Source organism: Carcharhinus amblyrhynchos, chromosome 12 (genome assembly GCF_965287045.1).
Source record: "Carcharhinus amblyrhynchos chromosome 12, sCarAmb.v2.hapA, whole genome shotgun sequence".
Lineage (NCBI taxonomy): Eukaryota > Metazoa > Chordata > Chondrichthyes > Carcharhiniformes > Carcharhinidae > Carcharhinus > Carcharhinus amblyrhynchos.
The window spans coordinates 59,305,644-59,332,501 of record NC_137335.1 but is presented as its reverse complement, the minus strand read 5'-3'; the positions used below and the strand labels follow the sequence as shown (position 1 = coordinate 59,332,501).

Genomic DNA, 26,858 nt, shown 5'->3' with positions numbered 1-26,858 from the left:
GGCTGAGCGAGTGGGCGAGGACCTGGCAGATGAAATACAATGTTGGCAAGTGTGAGGTTATCCACTTTGGTAGGAATAATGGTAGGAAGGACTACTACTTACAGGGCGAAAAGCTGCAGCATGCTACAGTGCAGAGGGACCCGGGGATCCTTGTGCATGAGTCGCAAAAACCCAGTCTGCAGGTGCAGCAGGTGGTCAGGACGGCAAATGGGATGCTGGCTTCATAGTGAGGGGGATTGAATATAAAAGTAGGGAGGTCTTGATGCAACTGTACAGGGCACTGGTGAGGCCGCAGCTGGAGTACTGTGTACAGTTTTGGTCGCCGCACTTGCGCAAGGATATTTTGGCCTTGGAGGGAAGTGCAGAGGAGGTTCACTAGGCTGATACTGGAGTTGAGGGGTTGAGCTATGAAGAGAGGCTGAATAGACTGGGCTTGTACTCGTTAGAGTTTAGAAGGATGAGGGGGGATCTTATTGAGACGTATAAGATGATGAAAGGGATGGATAGGGTAGAGGTGGAGAGATTCTTCCCGCTCAGAAAGGACAGCAGGACTAGAGGGCACAGCCCCAAATAGGGGGGGGGTGCAGTTTAGAACAGAGTTGAGGAGGAACTTCTTCACTCAAAGGGTGGTGAATCTCTGGAATTCTCTGCCCTTTGAAGTGGTGGAGGCTACCTCGCTAAATATATTTAAGACGCGGGTAGATAGGTTTTTGGTAGGCAAGGGGATTAAGGGTTATGGGGAGAAAGCGGGAAAGTGGAACTGAGCCACTTCAGATCAGCCATGATCTTATTGAATGGCGGGGCAGGCTCAAGGGGTTGATGGCCTACACCTGCTTCTATTTCTTATGTTCTAAGTTATGTTAGTTTTGGTTTCTGCTATAACTAAAATTATCTTGTCCATTGGGTTTTTCTTTTGTTATTGTTTTCGGAGAAGTTAGGTACTTTCACATTATTGCTCTCCATAGGGAGCATAAATAGTAAAAATGGCTGAATCTTGTGGACTGACGAGCAGATCTCGGATTGGATCAGAAACTATTCTATTTGTATAAGAAGACACAAGTTACCAATGGTGGAGGTTGTATGAGAGCATAAGTCACTAGTGGAGCCTCGCACAGATAGTCAAGACAATTAATTGCTCTTTAGTATCTTTACCAACAATCGGAATGAGGACATTATTTGCAAGTTCGTGGCTAAGACAAAATGTTTTGTGCTGAAACAAGGACCTTCCATTAAAACGCTGCATGCAAATCAAAATGCAATGAAGCTGGGGATGCAAGGTGGCAGAATGGTGAATGTCTTTCAACACAGATAAGTTATAATCATGATGGACTTGGATAGAGGGATTCTTCAAATATGTTAGACACAATGCAGGATGCTGTGCTGAAGGCTGCTGAGTTAAGTACAAATCATTCAAGGTCTATGAGTAATGCTGCTGAACTACTGTGAAAACAGTGTGTCAGGATATGCAACGTAGACAATTATATCAAAAGCAATCTCCTTGTACACAGTTTGATCAGGTCAGATGTAGATGCTATTTCTGACTAGTGTCTCCTCAAATTGTACAGTATAGATACTCTTGAAAAGATTCAGAGGCGGTCTACCAGATTGATACCTATTTAAAAGGATTCACATATCATAGACTTTGGGGCCTGAAGTTTTTAATTTCATTCAAGTATTTTCCTCAAGGAGATACAATTACAATCTGCTAAATAGTGGAACAATTAGACTCAATCCACTTAGTTAAACTATTTAAGCTGGATACTTGAGGAAAGACCAGAGACACAAGCATAAGTTATGAAAAAAACAGAACTAAGCTTAATGGAAAATGTTCCTTCTTTTTGGAAAAAGTGTTTGTTGAAAATCACCAGCATTTGCACTGAGTACAATTTTTAGAAAAATAATTCACAAAGGGGCTGATGTAGTTCTTGGGTCTGGTAAACATCTACACAGAGGTTTGTGGGCAGCTGGTGTAATGTCACAAGTCAATGTGGTCTCTTAGGGCTTCCTCCACTTCCTTCAGCAGTCAGAGAAAAATTTTCCAGCGATTTCTTTTCCCAAGCCAGACAACTAAATTTTCTTCTCCTCAAAAACTTGTGGCTGGGGGCATGAGGAGTGCTGGTAACCTTATGCCACTGCAGGTTCATATGGACCAGCTGGTCTTTTGCTTTTTTTTTATAACTTCTAAGAGGAATACAAGCTCAAAGGAGTTCGATCGAATTCCTGGGCAAGACTATATACCGTGTAGTCAACCGAAATCATGTTATTTTCACAACCAAAAAATTTATCAATAAAAGCACACACAACATGAAGATTTTTTTTAATAGACCAACATGATAAGTCATTGCACCAACATCACATTTCATGCCTACATCAATTTTTTTTTAAAATAAATAGCTACTAGCAATTCCAACTTTAAAATTAAGTTAAGCTTCCACTATGCTTATTACTTTAGAACACATTTGGAATAAGCTTTAATGAGCCATCCATACAGTGAGCTGTCAATGCAAGATACTAGTAAGAATGCAACTTCTCTTTAAAATAAAATTGGATAGACTGATTCAATTTTGTATAATCACTATTTGTTCAAAGTAAAAAATACTTACCAAAGACAAAATCTCCATTAAAACCAAAATGATGCAGTTTTAAAATAGCTGCCTTGTATTTTTCAGTGTACAAATTGAATTCAATGTGTACACTGAATTCAGATTACACTGAAGCAGCTATTTATTTTTAAAAATTGGTTGATTTGAATCATAGAATCCCTACAGTGCAGAAGGAGGCCATTTGACCCATCGAGACTGCACCAACAACAATCCCACCCAGGCCCTATCCCCTAATCCCACATATTTATCTGCTAATTCCCTTGACACTGAGGGGCAATTTATCATAGCCAATCCACCGAACCAGCACATCTTTGGACTGTAGGAGAAAACCGGAGAACCCAGAGGAAACCCACGCAGACATGGGGAGAATGTGCAAACTCCACCCAAACAGTCACCTGAGCCCGGAATCGAACCCGGGTCCCTGGCACTGAGGCAACAGTGCTAGTACTCTTCCACCGTGCCGCCTGAGCCTGCAATGGCATAGTTTACCAGCTATCCTTATGTCCCCAGCCATAAGATTTTAAGAAGAAAATTTAGTTGTCCGGTTTACGGAAAAAAAAAATCCCTGGAAAATTTCTCCATGACCCCAAAATGGACTCAATTCTAAAATTATGATCTGCCCTTAATCCCAAAATCATTACAGTTACAGAATCCCTGCAGTGCAGCAAATCATTCAACTCATCAAGTTTACGCCGATTTTCTGAAAGTGCATCTTATTCAGGACCACTGTGCATTTGCAATGGGTAATCCACCTAACCTACACATCTTTGGACGCTAAAGGTCAATTTAGCATGGTCAATCAACCTAACTTGCACATATTTGTGGGAGGAAACCGGAGCACCCAAAGGAAACCCACGCAAACACGGAGAACATGCAAACTCCACACAATCAACCAAGATCGGAATCGAACCGGTTCCTTGCACTGTGAGACAGCTGTGCTAACCACTGTGTCACCATGCTATCCCTTTATTATTTCTCCAAGCTTAAAACCAAGTTAGCAGAAGTGGTCCGTGTTCGTTTGCAGTAAGTCCTGGGCAATATTCAGCCTTGGCAAGTAACATTCATGCCACACAATTACCCAGGCAATGTCCATTTCGAACAAGAGAATCAGTCCATCCACTCTTTGGCATTTAAAGGCATCATCACTGGTGAATCCCCTTCTATCAACATGCTGGGGGCTACATTGACAAGAAACTGAACTGGGCCAGCTGTGTAAATACTCTGACTACGGCAGCATGTTAGAGGCTGGGAATTCTGCAGAGAGTAATACCAATTCACCAAAACGTGTCCCACCATCCACAAGGCACATGTGAGGAGTGGAATGGAACAATCTCAGGTTGCCTGGATGTGTGCAGTTCCAACAACACTGAAGAAGCTCAACACCATCCAGGACAAAGGAGCCTGCTAGATTAGCGCCCTAACCACAACCTTAAACATTCACTCTCTCCAATACTAATGCACAGTGGTAGCAGTCTACAAGATGTACTGCAGAAACTCACCTTCAACAGCATCTTCCATATCCATGACCTTTACCACTTCAAAGGACAAGGACAGCCAGATGCATGAGAACACCACCACCTGCAAGTTCCCATTCCAGCCACGCTATAGTTCCTGATTGGAACTATACTGCAATTGCTTCACTGTCATTGGATCAAAATTCAAGGACGCCCTTTCCAGCAACACTGTGGGTGCACCTACAACATGTGGATTACAGTGGTTTAAGGTGGCAGCTCATCACCACCTTCTCAAGATCAATTCGGGATGAACAATAAATGCTAGCCTAGCCACTGATGCCCGCACCCATGAAAGAGTATAAAAAAAGCTGCTATCGCCAACAGCTGTAGCACTGAACAGAACTTGGTTGCAAAATGGCAGAGACAAAGGTTTTACTTTTAAGGAATATTGGAAAGCTGCCACAAATTTTAATACAGTTGTTCTTTATGAAACATGCAATAAGCATTATGCAGAACGGTGCACAAATCTCTTATCAATGTGCAAGCGCAAATGTACCACATTGGACAAAGCCAATCTATATGAAACAAACAGAAAATATGCGTGGGTACTGAATTAAAACCACATTTCCATTAGCCAAATTAACTCACTTATGTTGCAAGCTAGGTCAAATGCTGGCTACAAACTCGTGTATATTTGTACCCTGATTCCGAAACGTTAAGACTAGGGAATTGACGAGTGAGATTTAGGTCAGAGAGATCACAGGCTTTTTAAAGCATAGTTTAGGTGTTTTAAGGCTGAAATATAACAAAAAACCAGACTACACAAATTTTGCTTCAAACTTCGCTAAACAAGCTGGCAAATAATGATGGTTTATGATAGAATAGACCTACTCATAAACACTGCAGGCAATATTTTCAAAAACAAAGATTGATTTTTGTGTCATCGCTTAAAATTATTGGTGCAATTTTGCAAAGTACAAATTAAGTTCTGCCTTCTAATCTAGCTACATTCATCTCTAATTAGACACATGGTTTGAGAGTCTGGTGAGAAAAAAAAATTACCAAATTCAAAGGTAGAAAGAGGAAATTAAGATTCAAATATTAAGATTAAACAAGTAATCTACAAAGAGATATTTATGTTGATAAGTAGTCATGCACAGCATCAGTAATTTAATGTTCAACAAAGATTCTTATTGAAGTAGTTTTTCAAACCACGAGGTAATTATTAGCTGAGGCCAAAAATTCTAACCTATTTTTATAACTTTTTAAATTTTATATTAGGCCGCAGACCATCATTCTTCAACAAACTGCTATTTGGGGAGGCACATAAAAAAGAGAAATTGTGCTCAAATGCAATATTGTCAAACAACTTTAAAATGCTTTGCTAATAGATTCAAAATAATATTTATGTAGTTGTTCTACAACACTTTTTTTTAAATGCTCCAAAGGTTACGATGGCATGGTGCAATGCACTGTACTACTGGGTTGTGGGATGCTTGTTCACAACTCACTACTTCCTTTATCTCATAGAAGTTCTTCATACCTTTGTGTACTCGAACTGATACTTAAATTTTTCTAAAATAGTGAAATCTTGAAAACCAAATATAAAGACTTTAAAACAAGCACAATTCTTTTGTATGAAATATAACCAAAATGTTCTGCGATATCTTACTGTTGCAGAGACATTTATGGAAAGACTTAAGAACATTCTCGGATGGGTACTTTACCGAATAAATATATTTTAAACCGTTAAGTCTAACTTGGTGCAAATCTGCTGCCATTGGTCACAAAGTTAATCAACAACTCAGCACTTAAAGTCTTAAATGAAACTTACTTGCATGTTTATCGGCAAGTACTATTAGACTGTTTGAAATGTCACGGCGCCGGTAAAAACAGACCACCTTTGCTTCCACATTGCCACTTGCAGTCTGGAAAGAACAGACAAAATATCAAACCATGCTTTTGAGGGCATAGCCCTCTATGACATATTTTAATATCAATTAACAGAAGTGTATGGATCACAAGTGATGCTTAAAAACTATTAAAAACACATTCACAGCATCCTACATTCGTAGAGCACTTTTAATGTAGAAAAGCAACACAAAACATTGCCGAGAAAGCCAACTATGGAGTAGAAATTAAGAGGGGTACGCATTTAGCATATCATTTAATATGTCTCTTGGAAAGTAACCTTCTCTGTCTGTCAAAAAGAAAACCATCTCATAACTCTTCTTGTCGTCACGTACAATTACACCCTCCTTTTAAATTCCTACCACTCAACCAAAACAACAGGATGTCTGAATTCACTCAGTAAAAATGCGCAAGAGTGATGCTTGAGCTGATTTGCCTTCGATTTTTCTCCCTCAGTTAGACAGCACTTTCTCATTATTCTGTAGGAATGGTTTTAACCCTACACACCCAGCGGAAGCCAAATGGGTGAACAGTTAAAATTGTCTAGGTCACGCACTCATCAAAAAACTATCAGGAAACTACAATCCCAACTTTAACATGTTCTACGTAGTCGGCAGCAATAATATCTGATCAATGCAAGCCAGGCCTTCTTAATAGATCACGTTAGGGCCCAGTCACACCATGTGGGCTGAACAGTAAAAGCTAAGCTAAGAAGCAGCAATGAAAGGGGCCAAGGCAGCCAAGTAGGACCAAAAGGAGCGTCACAGCACTTGATAAGGAAAGGTTCAACCATTTCTGCAGCACATCCAAACACCACAAGAAAGTGCCATTTCCAATTACAATCTCCAGGCCCTTCTATTTTCCATTTCAGTTGATTGCAGGCACAAAATCAGCCAGCAGGGTTTAATAGAGGCCCAGCAATTATTCTAACCCATGCTTAATTACTGGAGCAACAAATGCCTTCTCAAATAGTCTTGCCACCCATCGATCCAAAGCTTGCCAACAACTGTTAAAATTGGGTTTTGTGTTTCAACTCAGTAGAATAAGGCTTGCGCAGAATCAGACAGGTTTGGACATATCCAAGACATTATTTTCAAAATATTTATACAAAATACTCAGACCAACATATTTTCCTGAGATCACATGCAACAATATTAATATTTTAAAAATGTGCACATCTATCTCAAATACAATTCTCTTGAGACAGTTCCTCTTTTTGATTCAACGGGGATTTGCCCTATCATGCAAAGCAGGGCTGACATCAGCAACAGTCCATGTGCACCTCAAATGCAGCAGATTCAAACTTCTCAAGCTCAAGATATTACTGTTGCACCCAAAGAAAAATTTAATCTCTGGGTGTGATGATACAGCCACTCACACCACGCTCCCACTGCAGCGAGATCAGAGAATTTGGCGCCCAGCCAAATCTCCGCTCACTGCAGCAGGATGGGAAAATTCTGCTGGTGTGAACACCCATAACATTCCGGCCTCTGGCTTTAATATACATTTGTGTTCTAAGCTCCTCACAACTACTCAGTTCTCCCTGATGCAACCTTCTTCAAAAAGTACGTGTTGGATCTCAAGCTGAAGAGTGAGCTTGTGTTCTCAGGGTACGGTTGCAGTCTTGGATTTTTACTCACTGAAAATTCAGTGCCATCATTCCTTTTCCACTTTCCCCTCAATTTCAGATTGCACGATCATGTCAAACCAAATTTGTTTCCACAGAAAGCAATCCATGGTTTACTTGTCACAAGGTCAATGGATATTTCACTCCAACTAATTCTACACCCTTGAATTTCACTCCACCTACCCAGACAGAGGACAAATTCCCTTAAATATCACATAATTTCACCTTTGCAACAAACATTTTTATATACATTACCAAAGACTGTATATACAACCACAACATCCACTTCTCTCAAAGATGCAGAATCGAAAAGGATAACCCTGTTAATAAACGATGATGTTTAGGACATCAATGAGACATGATCTTGGCTCAGAAAATCAAGGCGTAGAATCAGGATGAATGGAGATCGGGAATAGCAAAAGTCAGAAGACACTGGTGGGAATGGTTTGTAGGCCCTCTTACCATATTCAGAAACGCGCAACAAATCTGTTCTGGGAGTCCTTCCTCATTGTGCCGTAAGTCAAGGGAAGCCAAGCCACACTCTCTTTTGATAGCATCAGCTGATACGTCTGCAGTTATTCACATACTGCAAAACCTGAGACATTTAAATAGCTTTTTGGCGTGTCAGTGAGTGAAGGAGTGTTGTTGAGGTGCAGTGGCAGGGGGGTAGGTGCTGTGGGAAGGGCAGGGTGGCAGGGTCATGGTAGAGTGATGAAATCAGGTTCAATCAGGTGAAGCCACTGACTCAGGGGGACTCAACTGACAGGGGTGCGGGGGAGGTGGAATTAGGCCACTTGGCCCATTGAGTCTGCTCCGCCATTCGGTCATGGCTGATATTTTTCTCATCCCCATTCTCCTGCCTTTTCCTCATAACCCCTAATCCCCTTATTAATCAAGAACCTATCTATCTCTGCCTTAAAGACACTGAATGACTTGGCCTCAACAGCTTGAGATGAGGAGAAATGTCTTAACTCAAAGATGTGGTGTAAAGAGTTAATGCGAATACGTAAAGGAGAAAATTCACATCATCTTGTGGAAGTGATGCAAGATCACACGATCAGGTTCTCTCTTGCAGCTTCTTGGCAAGAATGAAATCTCTTTTTAGATATAGTTATTCTATTTCATGTTTTAAATAAAGTTGATATTAACCCTTACCAACAAGTCATTAGCAGTACCTTGAACACAAGAACATTAAATGGTGACAGCAGGTAAGGGACAAAAGGAAAACAGCCAGCGACCAAATAGCATGTGAACGAGCAGCAGATTTAAGAAAAGAACGGAATGGAAAAGTCATTGCCATTACCAAATTGCTTCAAGCAAGTTTGTGTTGCAGTTGGGCTAACTCAAAAGAAGAATTAATTTGAGAGGTGGAATTGTTGTTGGAGTCGAGACGAAAACTTGTCAGACTTCTTGCAGCGAGGCTGTTCAGTTGCTAGGGAACAGAATTACTCATAACTTCAAGCTGACAGGGAGACTCATTTGCAAAGAAGCATCAACAAAATGGAGTTCATTAAGTTTCAGAGTAAAACAGTGACAATACAGAAACAGGAAGCCTGAACAGTACGCAGCAACCCACCATAACCAAGTGTTATTAGTGTGGTAGGAAAAGATAGCATAAATGGAGAAATTATCCCACCAAAATTGCAGAGTGAAATGGGTCATTTTAAAGCAGTGTGTCGTTGCAAGAAGTTTACGTTGCAGAAACAAAAAGAAAAATCCGCAAAAGGTTGAAAAAAAACAACGAATTGAAAATGTTAATGATTGAGAAGTCCAGTTCTGGGTGAGATAAAAGTGGCAACAGGAAATTCCTGGAGTGCTGTAATTTTAGTCACTGAACAAAAAACATGATTTAAACTGGACACTGACGCTGCAGTTTTGGTTCTTTCCAACACTGAGCTGTGTTTGGAATGAGATTTCCTGCAACCATCAAGAGGCAAGAGGCATATAACAAAGTCATGGGACAGATGACTGGAACACTTCAAAAGAGAGGAGAAACAGCAAAATCTTGCAAGTAAAACAGAAGGATTGTTCGCATTTAAGTGGAAGTTCTTGTACTGATCTACAATTGATCTATAGAGTGGAGGAATTGGAAAACTAAGAACAGTCTAAAAATTTTATGCTGAATTTCCATTGTTCAAAGGGTTTGGGAAGCTGAAAATAGCTTATTACATCACCTTTGGCTCAAAGCAAAGTCAGTGTGTTTGTTCACATCGAGGGAAGCTCCTCATCCACTTCTGCGGTTGATAAAACAGGAAATTGACTCAAATGTTACAACAGGAAGTAATCTCACCTGTAACAAAGCCTACAAGTTGGTGTTCAGGTACATTCCATTATTGAAATCAAATGGATCACTACATTCTGTGTAGATCTCATACAGTTGAATAAAGTTGTTGAAAAGGAAATTTGTCCAATGTCATCTGTAGATGAGAGTCTGGTGAAGCTGGGAAAGATTTTGATTTTCACTAAGGTAGACACAAATATTGACTTTTGGCAATTACACCGAGAGGATGAACGCAAATAACTTACATTATTTGGGAGGGATTGCTTTATCAGATTACCTTTTAATGTCATATCTGGACCTCAGATTTTTCATCAGATAATGACATGTACCCTGGAAGAATCGGAGGGAAGAATTTACCACATGGATGATGTCCTAATCCATGGTTCCATTACAAACAAGCATGGTGCCAAACGAAGGCTGTGCTACAATATCTACAAGCAAATGGGGGCTCTCGAAACCCACTATTAAATTCCTAGGACGTATTACATAAACGTCAGGGGTCAGTGCAGATCATCAGAAAACTAAAACAATCAAAGAATTTCCACCTTCCTGAAATGTCACAGAGCTCCAGTGATGGGAACAGTGAAGGAACTAAGGAAATTATTACCTAACTTGGTAAATGTGAATGAAGTGGTACATCAGCTGCTAAAACAGGACCAAGTTTGGTTCTGGCAAGAAGCCCCAACAGATGTTTAAAAAGATCAAGGAGATGTTTAAAAAGATCAAGGAAATGTTAAAATCACAGGCACATTGGCTCATTTTGATCCAGATCTGTTGCTGCAGATGCATCATGGAGAGGGCTGGATGCTGTACTTTTCCTGACTCAAAGGGATGGTAAACATAGACTGGCACACTATGCATCTCACTCTTAGCCTAAAACAAAACAGAGCTCTGGAGTAATTGAAAATGATGTGTTAGCTCTTACCCGGGCTTGTGAAAAGCTTACAGACTATGTCCTGGGCCTTAAGTTCACAACTGACTGAGATGGGCCACAAAGTTTGGTTTCTCTATTGAATACGAACGATTTAGCAAAGGATTTGCTGCCAAGGGTGCAAATATGTCAAACGACTTTGATATGAGTTCATGCTACTCGCAAAGAAACAGACTACAGCGAATGTGTTGTCACATATTGCTTTAGCTAGGTCTGAACTAGAGAAATAAGTTTTGTTGAAGAGAACTTTACTTCACTAACAAATATCTACCAGACATAACACAAGGCTTAAATGAGACCAGAAATGCACAAACGTTACAAACCATCTGTGAGGACATCATCAGAGGATGGCTGGAATATACGCCACAAAATTCTATTTCGAGGCAATATGTTAAGCAAAAAAACCTGTGTCTTGGATGACTTGCTGATTCATAATGAGAGATTGCTATTACCTAGGGCCCTACAATTCAATATGCTTCAGAGGTTCCACTAAAGTTACTTGGGATATCAAGAGCAAGTAATTCTATCTGGTGGCCAGGGTTCTCTGAATCAGTAGAAGAGATTATATACAATTGCATCACATCACCCATCAGCAGGACCAGAGGGAACCCAGATTTCCACCCATACCATGAGAACATATCAGGATATATCTTTTTGAGTTTGAGAAAACTTTTTGACAGTGACTGACTACTATTCAAAGTGGTAAAAGTTAAAAGGTCTACATGATCATACATCTATGGATGCCATTTCATCACAAAGAAAATTTTGCCACCCATGGAATCTCATCATTTCAAACAGTCCATACTTTGCTAACAGATAGTTCAGGGTGCAGGTTTGCCCACACAAATAGCTCGCCAAGCTATGCGCAAGCCAATGGTGAAGTCAAAAGGTTTAATTTAAAAAGAACAATGATATTGACCTGACACTGCTAAGTTATCATTCTATCCCACAAACAGACTGGTACAGTTTCGTGCAAGCTTTTAATATTAAGAAGGCTGAGGGCTCAGCTTTCTAATCTTGTGCACGTATTTACACTGTGTCTGACAGCAGCAGGTTTGGACAAGGTGTGGGAGAAGAAAGAAGAGAACCTTTCCAATCAAACACAGAACTACAACAATTGCCAGATCGTACATGAACTATCAGACCTCCAACCTGGAGAATCAGTGTGGATTCGTAACCAACTTAATCAAGGCCAAGTTCTTGAGAAAACAGCACACCCATGATCCTACTTTGCGGAATCAGAAAATGATACAGTGCAAAGGAACAGAAGTATTGTAGTTTTTACAAGGAGGGAATCTTTTACAGAATTGATCAGTTCTTCCAGAGACCTGGAGTACGACTTGAACTATGAGCTGGCATCCTCTGACAATTGATAAAAGCAAATCGCTGCAGATGCTGGAATCAAACAAAAACAGAAAATGCTGGAGAAACTCAGCAGGTATGACAGCATCTGTGGAGAGAGAATGGAGACAGCATTTTGAGTCTGGAAGATCCTTCATTAGAGCTCAAAGGGTCATCTCTCTCCAACAATGCAGTTAGGACTGCTAAGTTTCTCCAGCATTTTCTGTTTTTGTTTTGATCCTCCAGCAATTCTCATCCTGACCAACAGAGTTCAAGAGAATGCATGAAGAGCTTGAATTCTCAATTTCCTCCAAGAGAGTTGAGAACACAGATGGGTAGACAGCTTAAAGCCTCTGTGAATTAGAGATTAAGTCAGACTTGGGGGGAAATGTCACGTGAAGGATTGATGTGAGACAGTTCACTTCATCTTGGGGAAGTGATGCAAGATCGCATGATTGGGTTCTCCCTGACAGCCTCATGACAAGAATGAAGTTTCATTCTAGATGTAGTTATTCTTTGTTCTGTTCTGAATGAAGCTGATGTCAAACCCCACCTTGGCAGACTCCAATAATAGCTATTAATGGCACCTCAAACACAAGAACATTAGAAAAGGATCATAAATCTTTGGAATTCCCTACTCCTGAGGGTTAAGGGTACACCACCATTGAATATACTTAAGGCTGAGACAGACAGATTTTTGGTGTCTCAGGGAATCAAGAGGTATGGGGAACAGCCGGGAAAGTGGAATTGAAACCGTAGATCAGCCATGCTCATACTGAACGGCAGAGCAGGGTTGATGGCCTGCAGTTTTTCTTTTAACAATAATATCCCAGAGAACCAGGCAAGTTAACATGCACCAGCACAGTCAGACTCATTCTTTTGTTTCTGCATCCCTCTCTTAACATGACTTTTTCCGCAATCCTTAATTATATTTTGGCAAAACTTGGAAAGTTCTGCAAATGCACTCAGTCATCATCGTTAATTTTGTTTATTTCTTTTTCTTATGTTTAAAAATGAACTGTTACATGTTTGTGATGAATGTCACTGGTTAGTCCATGTTGTTTTAATTGTTTACTAACTTCATCCTTATTACAAATACTAAACATTTATCCATCGAAAGTGCAAATAATCCATTGGAAACATTTTATTCACAGCTAAATAATTAATTTATATCTGTACTGATAAGTAATTTTCTATCCAGCATCCTCAACAAAGGGATCAGACTTTCAACTACTCAAAGGTAAACTAAGCAGCAGACAGATTTTTCTACCATATTCTGTTTCACAATCAGCTGACATGGAACTGACCATCTAACAAAATTGGACTGACAGTGCTACTTCCTTGCGCTTTACTCATTTCACACGAGTAACACTTCATCACTGTAAAATGCTCTGACTGAGGAACATCAAAACTCTGAACTGTGTCACATGAATTCACAGAAATCGTAATCATGGAATTCTATCAGTCTCCAGTTACATTGAATCCTACAGTTTTAATCATCAGTGTGGAATCCAGTAACAGGAATGCAAATAGCACTTCGTGCTAGTTGGTAAATATGTGCAGAGTCTTCAAGGAAGTGCTAACCATGGTTAGAATGCCATCACCAAGATCAATGAAAGCAGGACTCTGATTATTCCAACACCACTAAAAACTTGATCTAACTTGCATTTGTATAGCATCTTTAACATAGAAAAATGTCTTGAAGACGTGAAAGGGATGACAGATCAGAAAGGTAATATTACTTGGGGTAGCCAAAAGATTCGTAAGAGTGGGGAGTATGTTTAAAAATGGAAGGAGTTAGGAATAGAATTTCACCATGTCAAGACAGCTTGTGCACTCTTGGTACCCACTGTCAAAATACCTGGCAGATGCCTGAAAACATACTCAGTAGTATGTAGAACAAGGAAATATTAACAAATAGGCTTTAAACAAATATTTTGTGGAAAGAAAAGTGTTACCATAACATAAGAAAATGTTTAAATCTCTCATTAACTTAGTACAGTGGAATGGTGATTATGTTCGCATTCATTTACAAACAAGGGTCTACAAACAGCAAGACAAATCCAACTCAGCCAATCACTGTCCCATCAGTGCAGCTACAACACTGGCATCTACCTAGCAATGTGGAAAATTGCCCAGGTATGTCCTCTATACAAAAAGCAGTTCAAACACAACCAGACCAATGACAGCCTCATCAATCTACTCTCGATCATTGGTAAAGTGAGTGAGGGATCATTGACACTGCTATCAAGCGGCACTTACACAACAATAACTGGTTCACTGACACTCAATTTGGGTTACATTGTGGCCACTTCGCTCCTGCCCTCAGTACAGCTTTGGTCCAAACACAGGCAAAAGAGCTGAATTCAAGAGGTGAGGTGAAAGTGACAACCCTTGACATCATGGCAGGATCTCACTGAACGTGGCATCAAGGAGTCCTTGCAAAACTGTAAGAACTGGAGTCAACAAGAATCAGAGGGAAAACCCTCCAGCAGTTGAAGTCGTGTCCAGCACAAAGAAAGATGGTTGTGGTTGATGCAGGTCAATATCTCAGTCCCGGGTTATTGCTGCAGGGGTTCCCCAAGTTAGTGCCTGAGGCCCAACCATCTTCAGCTCTTTATCAATGATCTCGTAAGGTCAGAAGTGGAGATGTTCGCTGATGATTTTGTAATGCTCAGCTCAGCCACACGACCCCCCCAGCCCCCAGGACAAAGGGGCCTACTTGAATGGCATCCCGTTCAGCAGCTTCAACATTCACCCCCTCTACCACCAACAAAGAGTGTCAACAGTGTGAACCATTTACAAGATGCAATGTAGCAGCTTACCAAGGCTCTTTTGACAGCACCTTCCAAACCCATGACCCCTACAAGGACATGGGCAGCTTGTCTTCCAAGTTATGTACCACCCTGATATCCATGGAAATACATCGCCATTCCTTTACTATTGCTCAGTCAAAGTCTTGGAACTCCCTTCCTAATAATGTTGTAGGTGCACCAACATCAGGTGCAGTTCGGGGCAGTAATTCACCACCACTTCAAGGACAATAAAGCTAATCTAGTCAGCGACTCCCACATCCTGTGAACCAATAAAAAAAGGGAAAAAAACCTGATAATTTGTTCTAGAGACATTGGTTAAGAGAACCTCCCTGCTTTTTTTTCCAAAAAACTGAACCCGAGGAGGCAGACTGCACCTCAACTCAAAAAATGCTTTCTATTAGTGATATGTTAAGTGCTGAAGTAGAAACTGTTGTCTAAGTTGCATGCTCAAACCTCTGAAATGCCAAGTGAACTCGAGACCTTCTGACTCAGCAACAGGAGTGTTCCCACTACAACAAATCTGGCATAATTGGTGACATGATGTGGAGATGCTGGCGTTGGACTGGGGTAAACACAGTAAGAAGTCTCACAACACCAGGTTAAAGTCCAACAGATTTATTTGGCAGCAGAAGCCACTAGCTTTTGAAGCGTTGCTCCTTCATCAGTGGGATTTCAATTCACAAACAGGACATATAAAGACACAAACTACTACTGAATAACAAAGACTAATGCTGAGAGACTTTGCTGTCGCACCTCTCTCACACTCCTCAACCACCTCATACACCAGCTCTACAGCAAACACCGCATCCTGGAAACCAAGGTAGAGTCCATATTCTCAGCTTGCACTCAGGACGCAGACCAGCTGCAAAACTCTGCCAAGCAGATGAGATAAAGGAACTATGCCATCTACTTGCACACAAAGAACAGGAAACTTGAGAAACTCGGCATCACCACCAGCAGCAACCAAGCCTCCCCTAGTACCACAGTGGGGAGCAGTACCACTGCAGGGAAGTCCACTGTCAACTTGTCGGACTACACACTTCAACCGGATGAAATCGAAGTTCTCAGCCGAGGGCTCAATTTCTGCCCCACCACCAAAATAGACCCCATCAGTCTTGCAGCAGATACAAAGGAATTCATCAGGCGAATGAGGCTGCGGGAATTCTTCCACAAACCCCGAGAGGCCAATAGTGAACACAACGAAACAGCCAATGAACTGGAACAGCCGATAGAGAAATCCGCCGTGCAGCAACCAAAGAGGAAAGAGTCAAATTGGTCTCCTCCGGAAGGCCGCTGCCCTCGGCTTCACATGTATGCCCAAGCTGTCAGGAGGTGCGTCAATGACAGATTCATCAGTTGCACTCACAAAACAGCCCCAAACATCATGTAAGCACAATGCAATGGCATCTGCACTCTTAAGATCAACCGCAACATTGTCATCAAACCAGCAAAGGTGGGGCCATCGTCATACTGAACAGAACGGATTACTGCAAAGAAGTGTACCAACAACCGAACAACAAGGAACACTACAGACAGTTACCCGCAGATCCGACCAAAGAACACACCCGTCAACTCAACAGGCTGATCAAGACATTTGATCCGGACCTTCAGAGCACCCTCCATGCTCTCATCCCACGTACTCCCCGCATTGGAGATCTCTACTGCCTCCCAAAGCTACACAAGGCAAACACACCCAGCCGTCCCATCGTATCAAGCAATGGGACCCTGTGCGAGAATCTCTCCGGCTATGTTGAGGGTATCCTGAAACCCATTGTACAAAGAACCCCCCAGCTTTTGTTGCAACACTACGGAGTTCCGACAGAAACTCAGCACACATGGAGCAGTTGAACCAGGAGCATTCCTCTTCACAATGGATCTCTCGGCACTCTACACCAGCATCTCCCACAACAATGACATTGCTGCAACTGCCTCAGTATTCAACGCAGATAACTGCCAATCTCCAGATGCAATTTTACAACTCATCCACTTCATCCTGGACCACAATGTCTTCACCTTCAACAACTGGTTCTTCATCCAGACACATGGGACAGCCATGGGGATCAAATTCACACTTCAATACACCAACATCTTTATGCACAGGTTCAACAAGACGACTTCTCCGCACAGGACCTTCAACAATGTTATACATTAGATACATCAATGACATTTTCTTCCTTTGGACTCATAGTGAACAATCACTGAAACAACTATATGATAACATCAACAAGTTCCATCCCATCATCAGACTCACCATGGACTATTCTCTGGAATCGGTTGCATTCTTGGACACACACATCTCCATCAAGGTCGGTCATCTCAGCACTTCACTGTACCGCAAGTCGTTGAGTAACCTCACAATGCTCCACTTCTCCAGTTTCCACCCTAAACACATTAAAGAAGCCATCCCCTATGGATAAGCCCTCCGTATACACAGGATCTGCTCAGATGAGGAGGATTGGAACAGACACCTCCAGACGCTGAAAGATGCCTTCATAAGAGCAGGATATGGCGCTCGGCTCATCGATCAACAGTTCCGATGCGCCACAGCGAAAAACCGCACCGACCGCCTCAGAAGACAAACATGGGACACAGCGGACAGAGTACGCGTCGTCATCCAGTACTTCCCCGGAGCAGAGAAGCTACGACATCTTCTCTGGAACCTTCAACATGTCATTGATGAAGACGAACATCTTGCCAAGGCCATCCCCATACCCCCACTTCTTGCCTTCAAACAATCGCACAACCTCAAAAAGACCACTGTCGACAGCAAACTACCCATCCTTCAGAAGAACAGTGACCATGACACCACACAACCCTGCCACAGCAACCTCTGCAAAACCTGCCAGATCATTGACATGGATGCCATCATCTCACACGAGAACACCATCCACCAGGTACATGGTACATGTGTTTGCAACTTGGCCAACGTTGTCTACCTGATAGGCTGCAAGAAAGGATGTCCGAGGCAAAGTACATTGGGGGAGACCATGCAGATGCTATGACAACGGATGAACGAACACCGCTCGAATCACCAGGCAAGAGTGTTCTCTTCCTGTTGGAGAACACTTCAGCAGTCATGGGCATTCGGCTTCCGATCTTCGGGTAAGCATTCTCAAAGCAGCCTCCACGACACATGATAGCGCAGAGTCGCTGAGCAGAGACTGATAGCCAAGTTCCACTCACGAGGGCGGCCTCAACCGGGATCTTAGGTTCATGTCACACTATCTGTAACCTCACGACTTGCCTGGGCTTGCAAAATCTCACTAACTGTCCTGACTGGAGACAATACACACCTCTTTAACCTGTGCTCCACCCTCTCTCCTCTCACACTGTCTGCATCTTTAAGACTTGATTATCTGTAAAGACTCACATTCCAACCATTATTTTGTAAATTGAGTTTGTGTCTTTATATGCCCTGTTTGTGAACTAAAATCCCACTCATCTGATGAAGAAGCAGTGCTCCGAAAGTTAATGGATTGCGCTACCAAATAAACTTGTTGGACTTTAACCTGGTGTTGTGAGACTTCTCACTATAATTGGAGACAAGCAGTTACATAAAGTAGTTCTAAACAAAACAATGTTCTTACATGCTTTGTGACAGCTGGAGTAGCCAGAACAGGCAAAAAGCTTGCTACAAATTTCATGCCTTCTCAGTTACTAGTATTCTATGACCTAGAAAGTACAATGATGGGAAAAATTATAGAGTGAATTACCTTCAAAAAACTTACGCACACATTTAAAATACCTTATTGAGTTCCTCTATTCTTCTTATTAAGTAAGGATTACTGGAAGAGTTTTCAAAGTAAACATAATCTGTAACAAAAAAAGATGAAATCCAGTGAAGTCACATAAATGTTCCAACAACACTGTTCCCATATAACTCTCTAAAGGCTCATGGCTAAGGACCAAAATTTCTTGACCTCCATTCTGGTAGTAACAGAGCACGTGCCAAAAATGAGCACAGCACTACTAAGTTAAGAAGAATTAAATCATCCAGTTTCCCCTCCTGCTGACCTGGTGACTGAAGTGAAGGTACATTTGAGGTTGGTTCTAATGGTTTCCATCATAAGCCAAACAGCCTTCAGCCCCAAGGTCCCTTACGTTTAAAAAAAACGATCAACACTCTGGGTGATACACTCATTCAGCACCTCCACTTGCATCAAGTCCTTTGTATATGATAACCAGGGCTCTGAGGGTTAAATTATAAAATTTCATAAACTTGGTTGTATTCTTTGAGTATTGATGGGGCAACCTGATTGAGATGTTCAAAATGTTGAAAGAATTTTCTAGATAGAAATCACTGCCTTTGGTGGTGGAAAGCATGACATGTAAGCATAATCTTAAAATTAGTCATTCAGGGGGACTTTTGTAATTTTCTAACCAAAAGGCAACAAATGTTTAGACAATTCAACTTTTCAAGATTGAAATCAACAGATTTCTGTTTGGCAAGGGGATTGATGGAGATAGCGCAATGGCAGGTTAATAGATTTGAGCAACAGATCAGACATGAATCTGATCACGTCCAGCATCCCTGATGATCATACGTGCAGAGGGTGTATAAATGTAGCTTCTAGCACACCAGATTTCAGAGCTGGAGCTGCGGTGGACTCAATGTGGAATATCCACAAACATTGAGCAAGTTGTGGATAGTACGTATAGCAAGGCAGTCACACCACAGGAAAGGATTGCATAGGCAGAAAGGGAATGGGTGACCATCAGGAACTGTAAAAGACTGAAGAAAGCAATGCAGGAGTACCCTCTGGTCATCCCCCTCTCAAACAGAATACCAATTTGGATACTGTTGGGGGTTGGCCTCTCAGGGAAAAGCAGCAGCAGCCAAGTTCAAGGCATCACGGGTGGCTCTGCTACTCAAAGGGATAGGAGTAAAATGAATAACAGGGCTGTAGTGATAGGAGCTTCAATACTGTAAGAAGCACTGACAGACACTTCTGTGGCTGCAAACATGAATCAAGGATGGTATGTTGCCTCCCCGGTGCCAGGGTCCGGGATGTCACAGAGCAGCTGCAGAGCATTCTGGAGAGGGAAGGTGAACAGCCAGTGATCGTGGTGTACATTGGTGCCAATGTCATAAGTAAGCTAAGGGATGAGGATCTTCAAGCTGAATACAGAAAGTTAGGGAATAAATTAAAATGCAGGACCTCAAATGTAGTAATCTCAGGATTACAGTTCCACGGGCTAACAAGAGCAGGAATAAGAGGATAGACGAAATAAACACATGACTGGAGAGATGGTGTAGCTGAAAGGGATTCAGATTCTTGAGCCACTATAACCAATTCTGAGGAAGATGGGACTTGTACAAACCAAATGGGCTGCACCCAGGCAGAGCTGGGACCAAAGTCTTTGAACTTTGCTAGTTCTGTTCAGGAGTATTTAAACTAGTGCAGCAGGGGGATGGAAATCAGAAAAATGAAGGTAGAACATTAGCTAGTGATGTAGAAAATGTAGTGATAGACTTGCAATTACAGGAGAAGTAAAGTTTAAAAAGTATCCTGCAAAGGAAATTGATAGGTTAAATTGTTTATATTTCAATGTGAGGAGTATGCCAAACAAGGTAAATATGTCAAAGGCTCAGGTAGACACATGACAGCTGGGTGTCACTGCTATAACAGAAGCCTGGCTTTAAAGAGCAGCAAAATTGGCAGTTCAATATCCCTAGTTATAGATTCTTCAGATACGATATAATGGGAGATAAAAAAGGAAGAGAAGTAGCACTAATGGCTTTTTTCAGTTGATCTTAAGAGATTTTAAAAAAGGACAGTCACACTACTGGAGTATGCAACAGACCCCCAAGGTCTGGGTGAAAGGAAGATAGAAAAACAAATATGTAGGCAAATTTCTGTTTGCAAAGGGGGCAAAAATAGATTTTAACGATCCCAATATCAACTGGAATTCGAATAATATAAGGGGCACTGAGGGAGAAACATTCATGCAGTGTCCAAGAAAGTTTTTTCAATCAATTAGTGACAAACCCAACAAGAGGAGATGCAATTCTAGACCTAGTTTTGTGGAGTGAGAAAGGGCAAGCGGGTGAAGTGACAGTTGGCAACCACATCAGGAATAGTGATCACAATGCAGTTAGATTTAGCATTACCATGGGAAAGGACAGAGATAAAGCAGGGGTAAAAGTTTTGAACTAGGGGAAGGCAAATTTTGCAGCAATGAAAAAGTACTTGGCTGAGGTGAACTGGACAGCACTGCTGGAGGATAAATCAGTGGAAAGCACTAAAAAGGGAGATCCTATATATACAAAATAGGCGTGTCCCCTCCAAAATAAGTCATAATGCCAAATCTAGACCCTCGTAGTTATCTAGAATACTACAGGAGAAGACCAAACAAAAAATGAAAGCATACAAATTCCACACTAAGCAAATATAGGAAGCGTAGGAACAAAGTAAAAAGGGCAATAAGGAAATCAAAGAGCAGGCATTAAAAAACAAGTAAAATTAAAGAAACCCGAAGACGTTTTTACCAATATATTAATGATAAAAGGTTAGTTAAGGAAAAAGTGGATCTATCAGAGATAATGGAGGGAATTTATATGTAGATGCAAAGGCTGTGGGAAGGGTTTAAAATGGTTATTTTTGTCTCTGTTCACAAAAGGGATGATGCACATATAATAGTCCAGGAAAAACAGTGAGATATTGGACGGGATAATCATAAAAGAGCAAGTACTCAAACAGCTAGAATCCTTAAAAGTTCATAAGTTGCCAGGACCAGATGGATTATTTCTGAGGCTGCTGAAGGAGGTTGGGGAGAAGATTTTCCAATCCTATTAGATATATGGGAGATACCAGAGGACCGGAGAAATGCAAACATAATTCCACCATTTAAAAAAGGATTGAAGGAAATGCCAAACAATTTAGGCCAGTTGGTCTTTCATCATTGTTGCGTAAAACAGTAGAATCAATTCTGAGAGATAGGGATAACTGTCACGTAGAAAGACATGGATGAGTCAGGCATGATGCTCTTTTCCATGCCAAACAAGTAAACAAACTCAAATTAACTTAGGGATAAATTGAAAGGGGCAGCCCCCCCAAAAAGGAAGGTTTTTTTTTAAGCATGGATTTGTTAAAGGAAGGTCTTATCTCACAAATTTGATTTAATTCCTTGAGGAAATGAAAAGAAAGGTTGATGGAAGTACTGCAGTGGGTATCGTGTACTTGGATTTTAGCAATGTGTCTGACAAGGTCCCACATGGCAGATCGGTCAAAAAATTAAATGCCTATGGATGCAGTGTAAAGTGGCAAACTGGATAAAAAGTTGGCTTAATAACAGGAAACAAAGGGTAATGACTAATGGATACCCTTACAAATGGAAAGTTGCTACAGGTGCATTCCATAGGTCTCGCTGTTGGGACCCTTTCTGTTTGCATTATATATTAACTCCAAAACAATAAAGAGGGGTTGGTTGAGTGGGCAGTAAAGCGACAGCTGGGTTTTAACATAGAGAAGTGTGAGGAAATGTATTTAGGGAGGTCAAACAGTTATAGGGAATACACAATAAATGGGAATATACTAAGGGGGTAAATGAAGTGAGAGATCTTGGCACACAGGTACACAGGCAGCAATTCAAGTAGACAAGGTTGAAAAAAGGCACATAAGAAATAGGAGGAGTAGGCCATCTAGCCCTTCGAGCCTGCCCCGCCATTCAATAAGATCATGGCTGATCTGTCGTGGCTCAGTTCCACTTTCCCACCCTCTCCCCATAACCCTTAATCCCCTCTCTTATCAAAAACCTATCAACCCGCGTCTTAAAAATATTTAGCGAGGCAGCCTCCACCACTTCAACGGGCAGAGAATTCCAGAGATTCACCACCCTTTGAGTGAAGAAGTTCCTCCTCAACTCCGTTCTAAACCACCCCCCCTTTATCTTGAGGCTGTGCCCCCTAGTCCTACTGTCTTTTTTGAGCAGGAAGAGTCTCTCCACCTCTATCCTATCCATCCCATTCATCATCTTATACGTCTCAATGAGATTTCCCCTCATTCTTCTAAACTCTAACGAGTACAAGCCTAGTTTATTCAGCCTCTCCTCATAGCTCAACCCCCTCAACTCCGGTATCAGCCTAGTAAACCTCCTCTGCACTTCCTCCAAGGCCAAAATATCTTTGCGCAGGTGCGGCGCCCAAAACTGCACACAGTACTCCAGCTGCGGCCTCACCAATGCCCTATACAGCTGCAGCAAGACCTCCCTGCTTTTATATTCAATCCCCCTCGCTATGAAGGCCAGCATCCCATTCGCCTTCCTGACCACCTGCTGCACCTGCAAGCTGGGTTTTTGCGACTCATGCACAAGGACCCCGAGGTCCCTCTGCACCGTCGCCTGCTGCAGTTTTTCGCCACGTAAGTAATAGTCCTTCCTACCATTCTTCCTACCAAAGTGGATCACCTCACACTTGCCAACATTAAATTCCATTTGCCATTTCCTGGCCCATTCGCCCAGCCTATCTAGATCCTTCTGCAGACTCTCCACACCCTCCGCACAATTTGCCGTTCCCCCAATCTTGGTGTCATCAGCAAATTTCGACACCCTGCACTCGGTTCCCTCCTCCAGATCATCTATATAAATGGTAAAAAGCTGAGGCCCCAGCACCGACCCCTGGGGCACTCCACTAGTCACCATCCGCCAATCCGAATAGCACCCGTTGACCCCCACTCTCTGCCTCCTATTTGACAACCAATCCTCTATCCACGCTAACACCCTACCCCCAACTCCATGTCCCCTGACCTTCTGCAATAACCTCTTGTGAGGTACTTTGTCAAACGCCTTCTGAAAATCCAGAAAGACCACATCCACTGGCTCTCCTCTATCCACTGCCCTAGACACATCCTCATAGAACTCCAGTAAATTTGTCAGACACGACTTCCCTTTAATGAAACCATGCTGCGTCTGCTCTATCAAGCAATTGCCTTCAAGATGCCTCGCAATTTCCTCCTTAATGACGGATTCTAACATTTTACCTACCACAGACATTAAACTAACCGGTCTATAATTCCCCGCCTTTTGCCTGGCACCCTTCTTAAACAACAGCGTAACATTAGCCGTTTTCCAATCTTCCGGCACTTCCCCAGAATCCAGCGACGTTTGGAAAATAACCACCAAGGCATCCACTATCACCTCCGCCATTTCTTTCAGAACCCTCGGATGCATTCCATCCGGTCCTGGGGACTTGTCCACAAACAGCCCCTCCAGTCTGTCGAGCACCGCCTCTCTAGTAACAGTAATGTCATTAAGACCCTCCAGTCCTACCACCTTTCCATCGCTAACACCCGGCAAATTATTCACGTCCTCCTCCGTGAAGACAGAAACAAAAAAGTTATTCAATACCTTAGCCATATCCCCATCCCCTACCACTAGGTCCCCTTTCTCATCCTCTAAAGGACCAACGTTCACCCTAGCCAGCCTCTTCCTTTTTATATATTTATAAATTTACATGGAATGGGTTACTTTCATAGGTGGAAATATAGAATATAAAACCAAGAATTTAATATAGGAATTGTATGAAACACTGCTGAAGACACACCTGGAATACTGCATGCAGTTCTGGTCACCGCACTACAGGAAGAACGTAATTGCTCTGGAGAGAACACAGAGGAGGTTTACAAGAATGTAGCCAGGGCTAGAAAAGTCTAGCTATAAGGAGAGATTGGATAGGTTGGGGTTATTTTCCTTCAAAAAAAAAGGCTGAAGAGTGACTTGATTGAGGCGTACAAAATTATGAGGCAAAGAGATAGAGCAAATAGGATCAAATTGTTTCCTTTGGCAGAGAATTCTAGAACTAAGGGTAATAGATTCAAGATAAGTGCCAGAAGGTGTAGAAGCACGAGGAAGAGCTTTTTTTTATGCAGAGGGTGGTGGGTGTCTGGGATTTGCTGCCCAACTTGGTGGTGGAGGCGGAAGCCCTAAACTCTTTTAAAAAGTGCCTGTATCTGCATCTTAAGTGCTACAAGCTCCAGGACTATGGGCTCAGTGCAGGCGATTAGAAAGGGCACAAGGGTGTCCTTGGGCTTGATGGACAAGATGGACTAAATGGCCTCCTTCTGTGTGTAACTTTTCACAAGTTCTATGGAAAAAAATAAATGCAAACCAAGCTTAAAAGGATGAGTGGCCTCCTGTTGTTCTTAATGCTCCCAGCTACGTGAACAGAATTAATTTGCAGGGGGTGGGGGGCTAAAATCAGAATATTAATGGATTGCATTCACAGCATCATTGGCTTAATGGGAAGCAAAGTGACAAAAAACATCTATAACCTTTTTCCCCTAATTGAACACAACACATTTGAAATTCCAATATTTATACAACAACAACAAAAACACTGACAAAGATTTAACTTTTTCCCTTTGCTTAAAATGTATTTTTAGCCACCATCCCCATCCTCATATCATTGGGACACCGGTTGTTCCTTTCCCTCTAGCTTTGGTGCTGACATAAAAGATTTTCTCTCTCACACACAAGCTGTTAAGTAAATGGCTGTCTGAAAAAAAATCTCTGGGTCGATGAGAGAAAGAGAGAGAGAGGTGGGTGGGAGATCAATCAAGCCAGCGGGCATGATGTACAGGTTAACAGAAAACAGGGTGGTTGCCAAAGGCAAGAAAGAGGTTATCTATCTATCTGCGCAAAGGTGGGTGATGCTGCTATTTTGGGACTAAATCTTTGTAAGGGGAAAAGAAAACAAAAAGGTAATTGGGAAGATGACTTGGAATAAAATGTGGCTCTCTTCTTTTAGCCTTTTGTTTTTTTTGGGGGGGGAGGGGTGCACAGTTTCACTGGATTGGGATGGATGTGGAAAGAGGGGGGTGATTATTTGGGGGTGGCTTTTGTTCTGCCATTAAAAAGGGAGCGAGATGGGCAGAGGCACCCTGGCTTTGGGAGGTACAGGCCTAACATTGAGGGTGAGTAAGTGTCACTTCGCCATTTTCCTCTCCTGATAAGAAGTGTGTGTGTGTTTGATGAGGAGTCACTGACCCTCCTCGCTCCCTTCCTCTCACACACACACACACGCCACCTTCACACACAACTAATAAAAAAAAGTCAAACAACCACTTCACACAACTTTGCAAAAAATATTAAAGAGGTTTTTTTTTGATGGTGAGGAAAGAAGGGGGGGGGGTGGTTGGAAATCTTCGATCAACTGAGTCCTGAGAGGCTGAACTTTCCCACTTGTATTTTCTTCATGATATGTATATATATATATAATCTTTTTTAAAAAAGTATTATCCGGATCTGTAGTTTCACGAGGAGGGGAATTAATAAACAATCGTGTCGGCGAGTCTGTGGTTATTATTTTTTTTAAAAAACAAAACAAATTGATCACCTCCTCCTCCTCCCCCCCCTCCCCGGCCCATTTCAATCAATAAACAAACAGCCGCCACCTACCTCCGACCCTGTACATATTTGCCGCCATTCCGCCCCCTCTGTTTGATTTTTTTTTGTGTGTGTGCCCCCGGGTTGGTGAGGAGCTGATGTTGGAGACGAGCTCCCGGGGGGGGGGGGTTAGAGACGGGGTGTGTGTGAGTGAGTGAGTGAGAGGGGGGGTGGGGGGGAGGCGGTGCCTCTCCCGGTTTCCTGCCTCTCGGGGTTGTTCACAGGGAGGGAGGGAGGCTGCCAGCCCGGCCCGCGAGAGCTTCCTGCTCCTGCCGCCGCCGCCGCCGTCACCTCCCGCTGCTGAGTGACGGAACCCTGGCCGGAAAAGGGGAAAGGTGGAGGGGAGAGGGGGGAGGGGAGGGGTGTAATTCAGTGACCTGGCTGCCTCCCCCACCCCGGTCATCCCTTGATCTCCCCTCCTCCACACTCCCAGGTCACCCCTCCCCCCCCACCTCCTGGTCACTCCCTGATCACCCCTCCCCCCCCCACCTCCAGGTCACTCCCTGATCATC

At 42.4% G+C, this 26,858-nt stretch overlaps 1 protein-coding gene across 5 annotated transcripts in view; it reads right to left on the bottom strand.

The window, feature by feature from the left end:
- LOC145351017 (metastasis-associated protein MTA3-like) overlaps window positions 1-26,458 on the bottom strand; it is a 175,490-nt gene extending 149,032 nt beyond the window's left edge. The window contains exons 1-3 of one of the 5 annotated variants that reach the window (XM_080200607.1): window positions 26,359-26,458; window positions 18,710-18,777; window positions 5,892-5,985 (exon numbers count right to left, since the gene is read on the bottom strand). In XM_080200607.1, coding sequence (XP_080056733.1) covers window positions 5,892-5,985; window positions 18,710-18,777; window positions 26,359-26,386 — 190 coding nt within the window. In that variant the 5' untranslated portion in view covers window positions 26,387-26,458. Of the gene's footprint in view, window positions 1-5,891; window positions 5,986-9,769; window positions 9,790-18,551; window positions 18,637-18,677; window positions 18,778-26,358 lie in introns of those variants that run through there. The other 4 variants (XM_080200608.1, XM_080200610.1, XM_080200609.1 and 1 more) reach the window with 4 other exon arrangements.
- Between the last annotated feature and the right edge of the window lie 400 nt (window positions 26,459-26,858).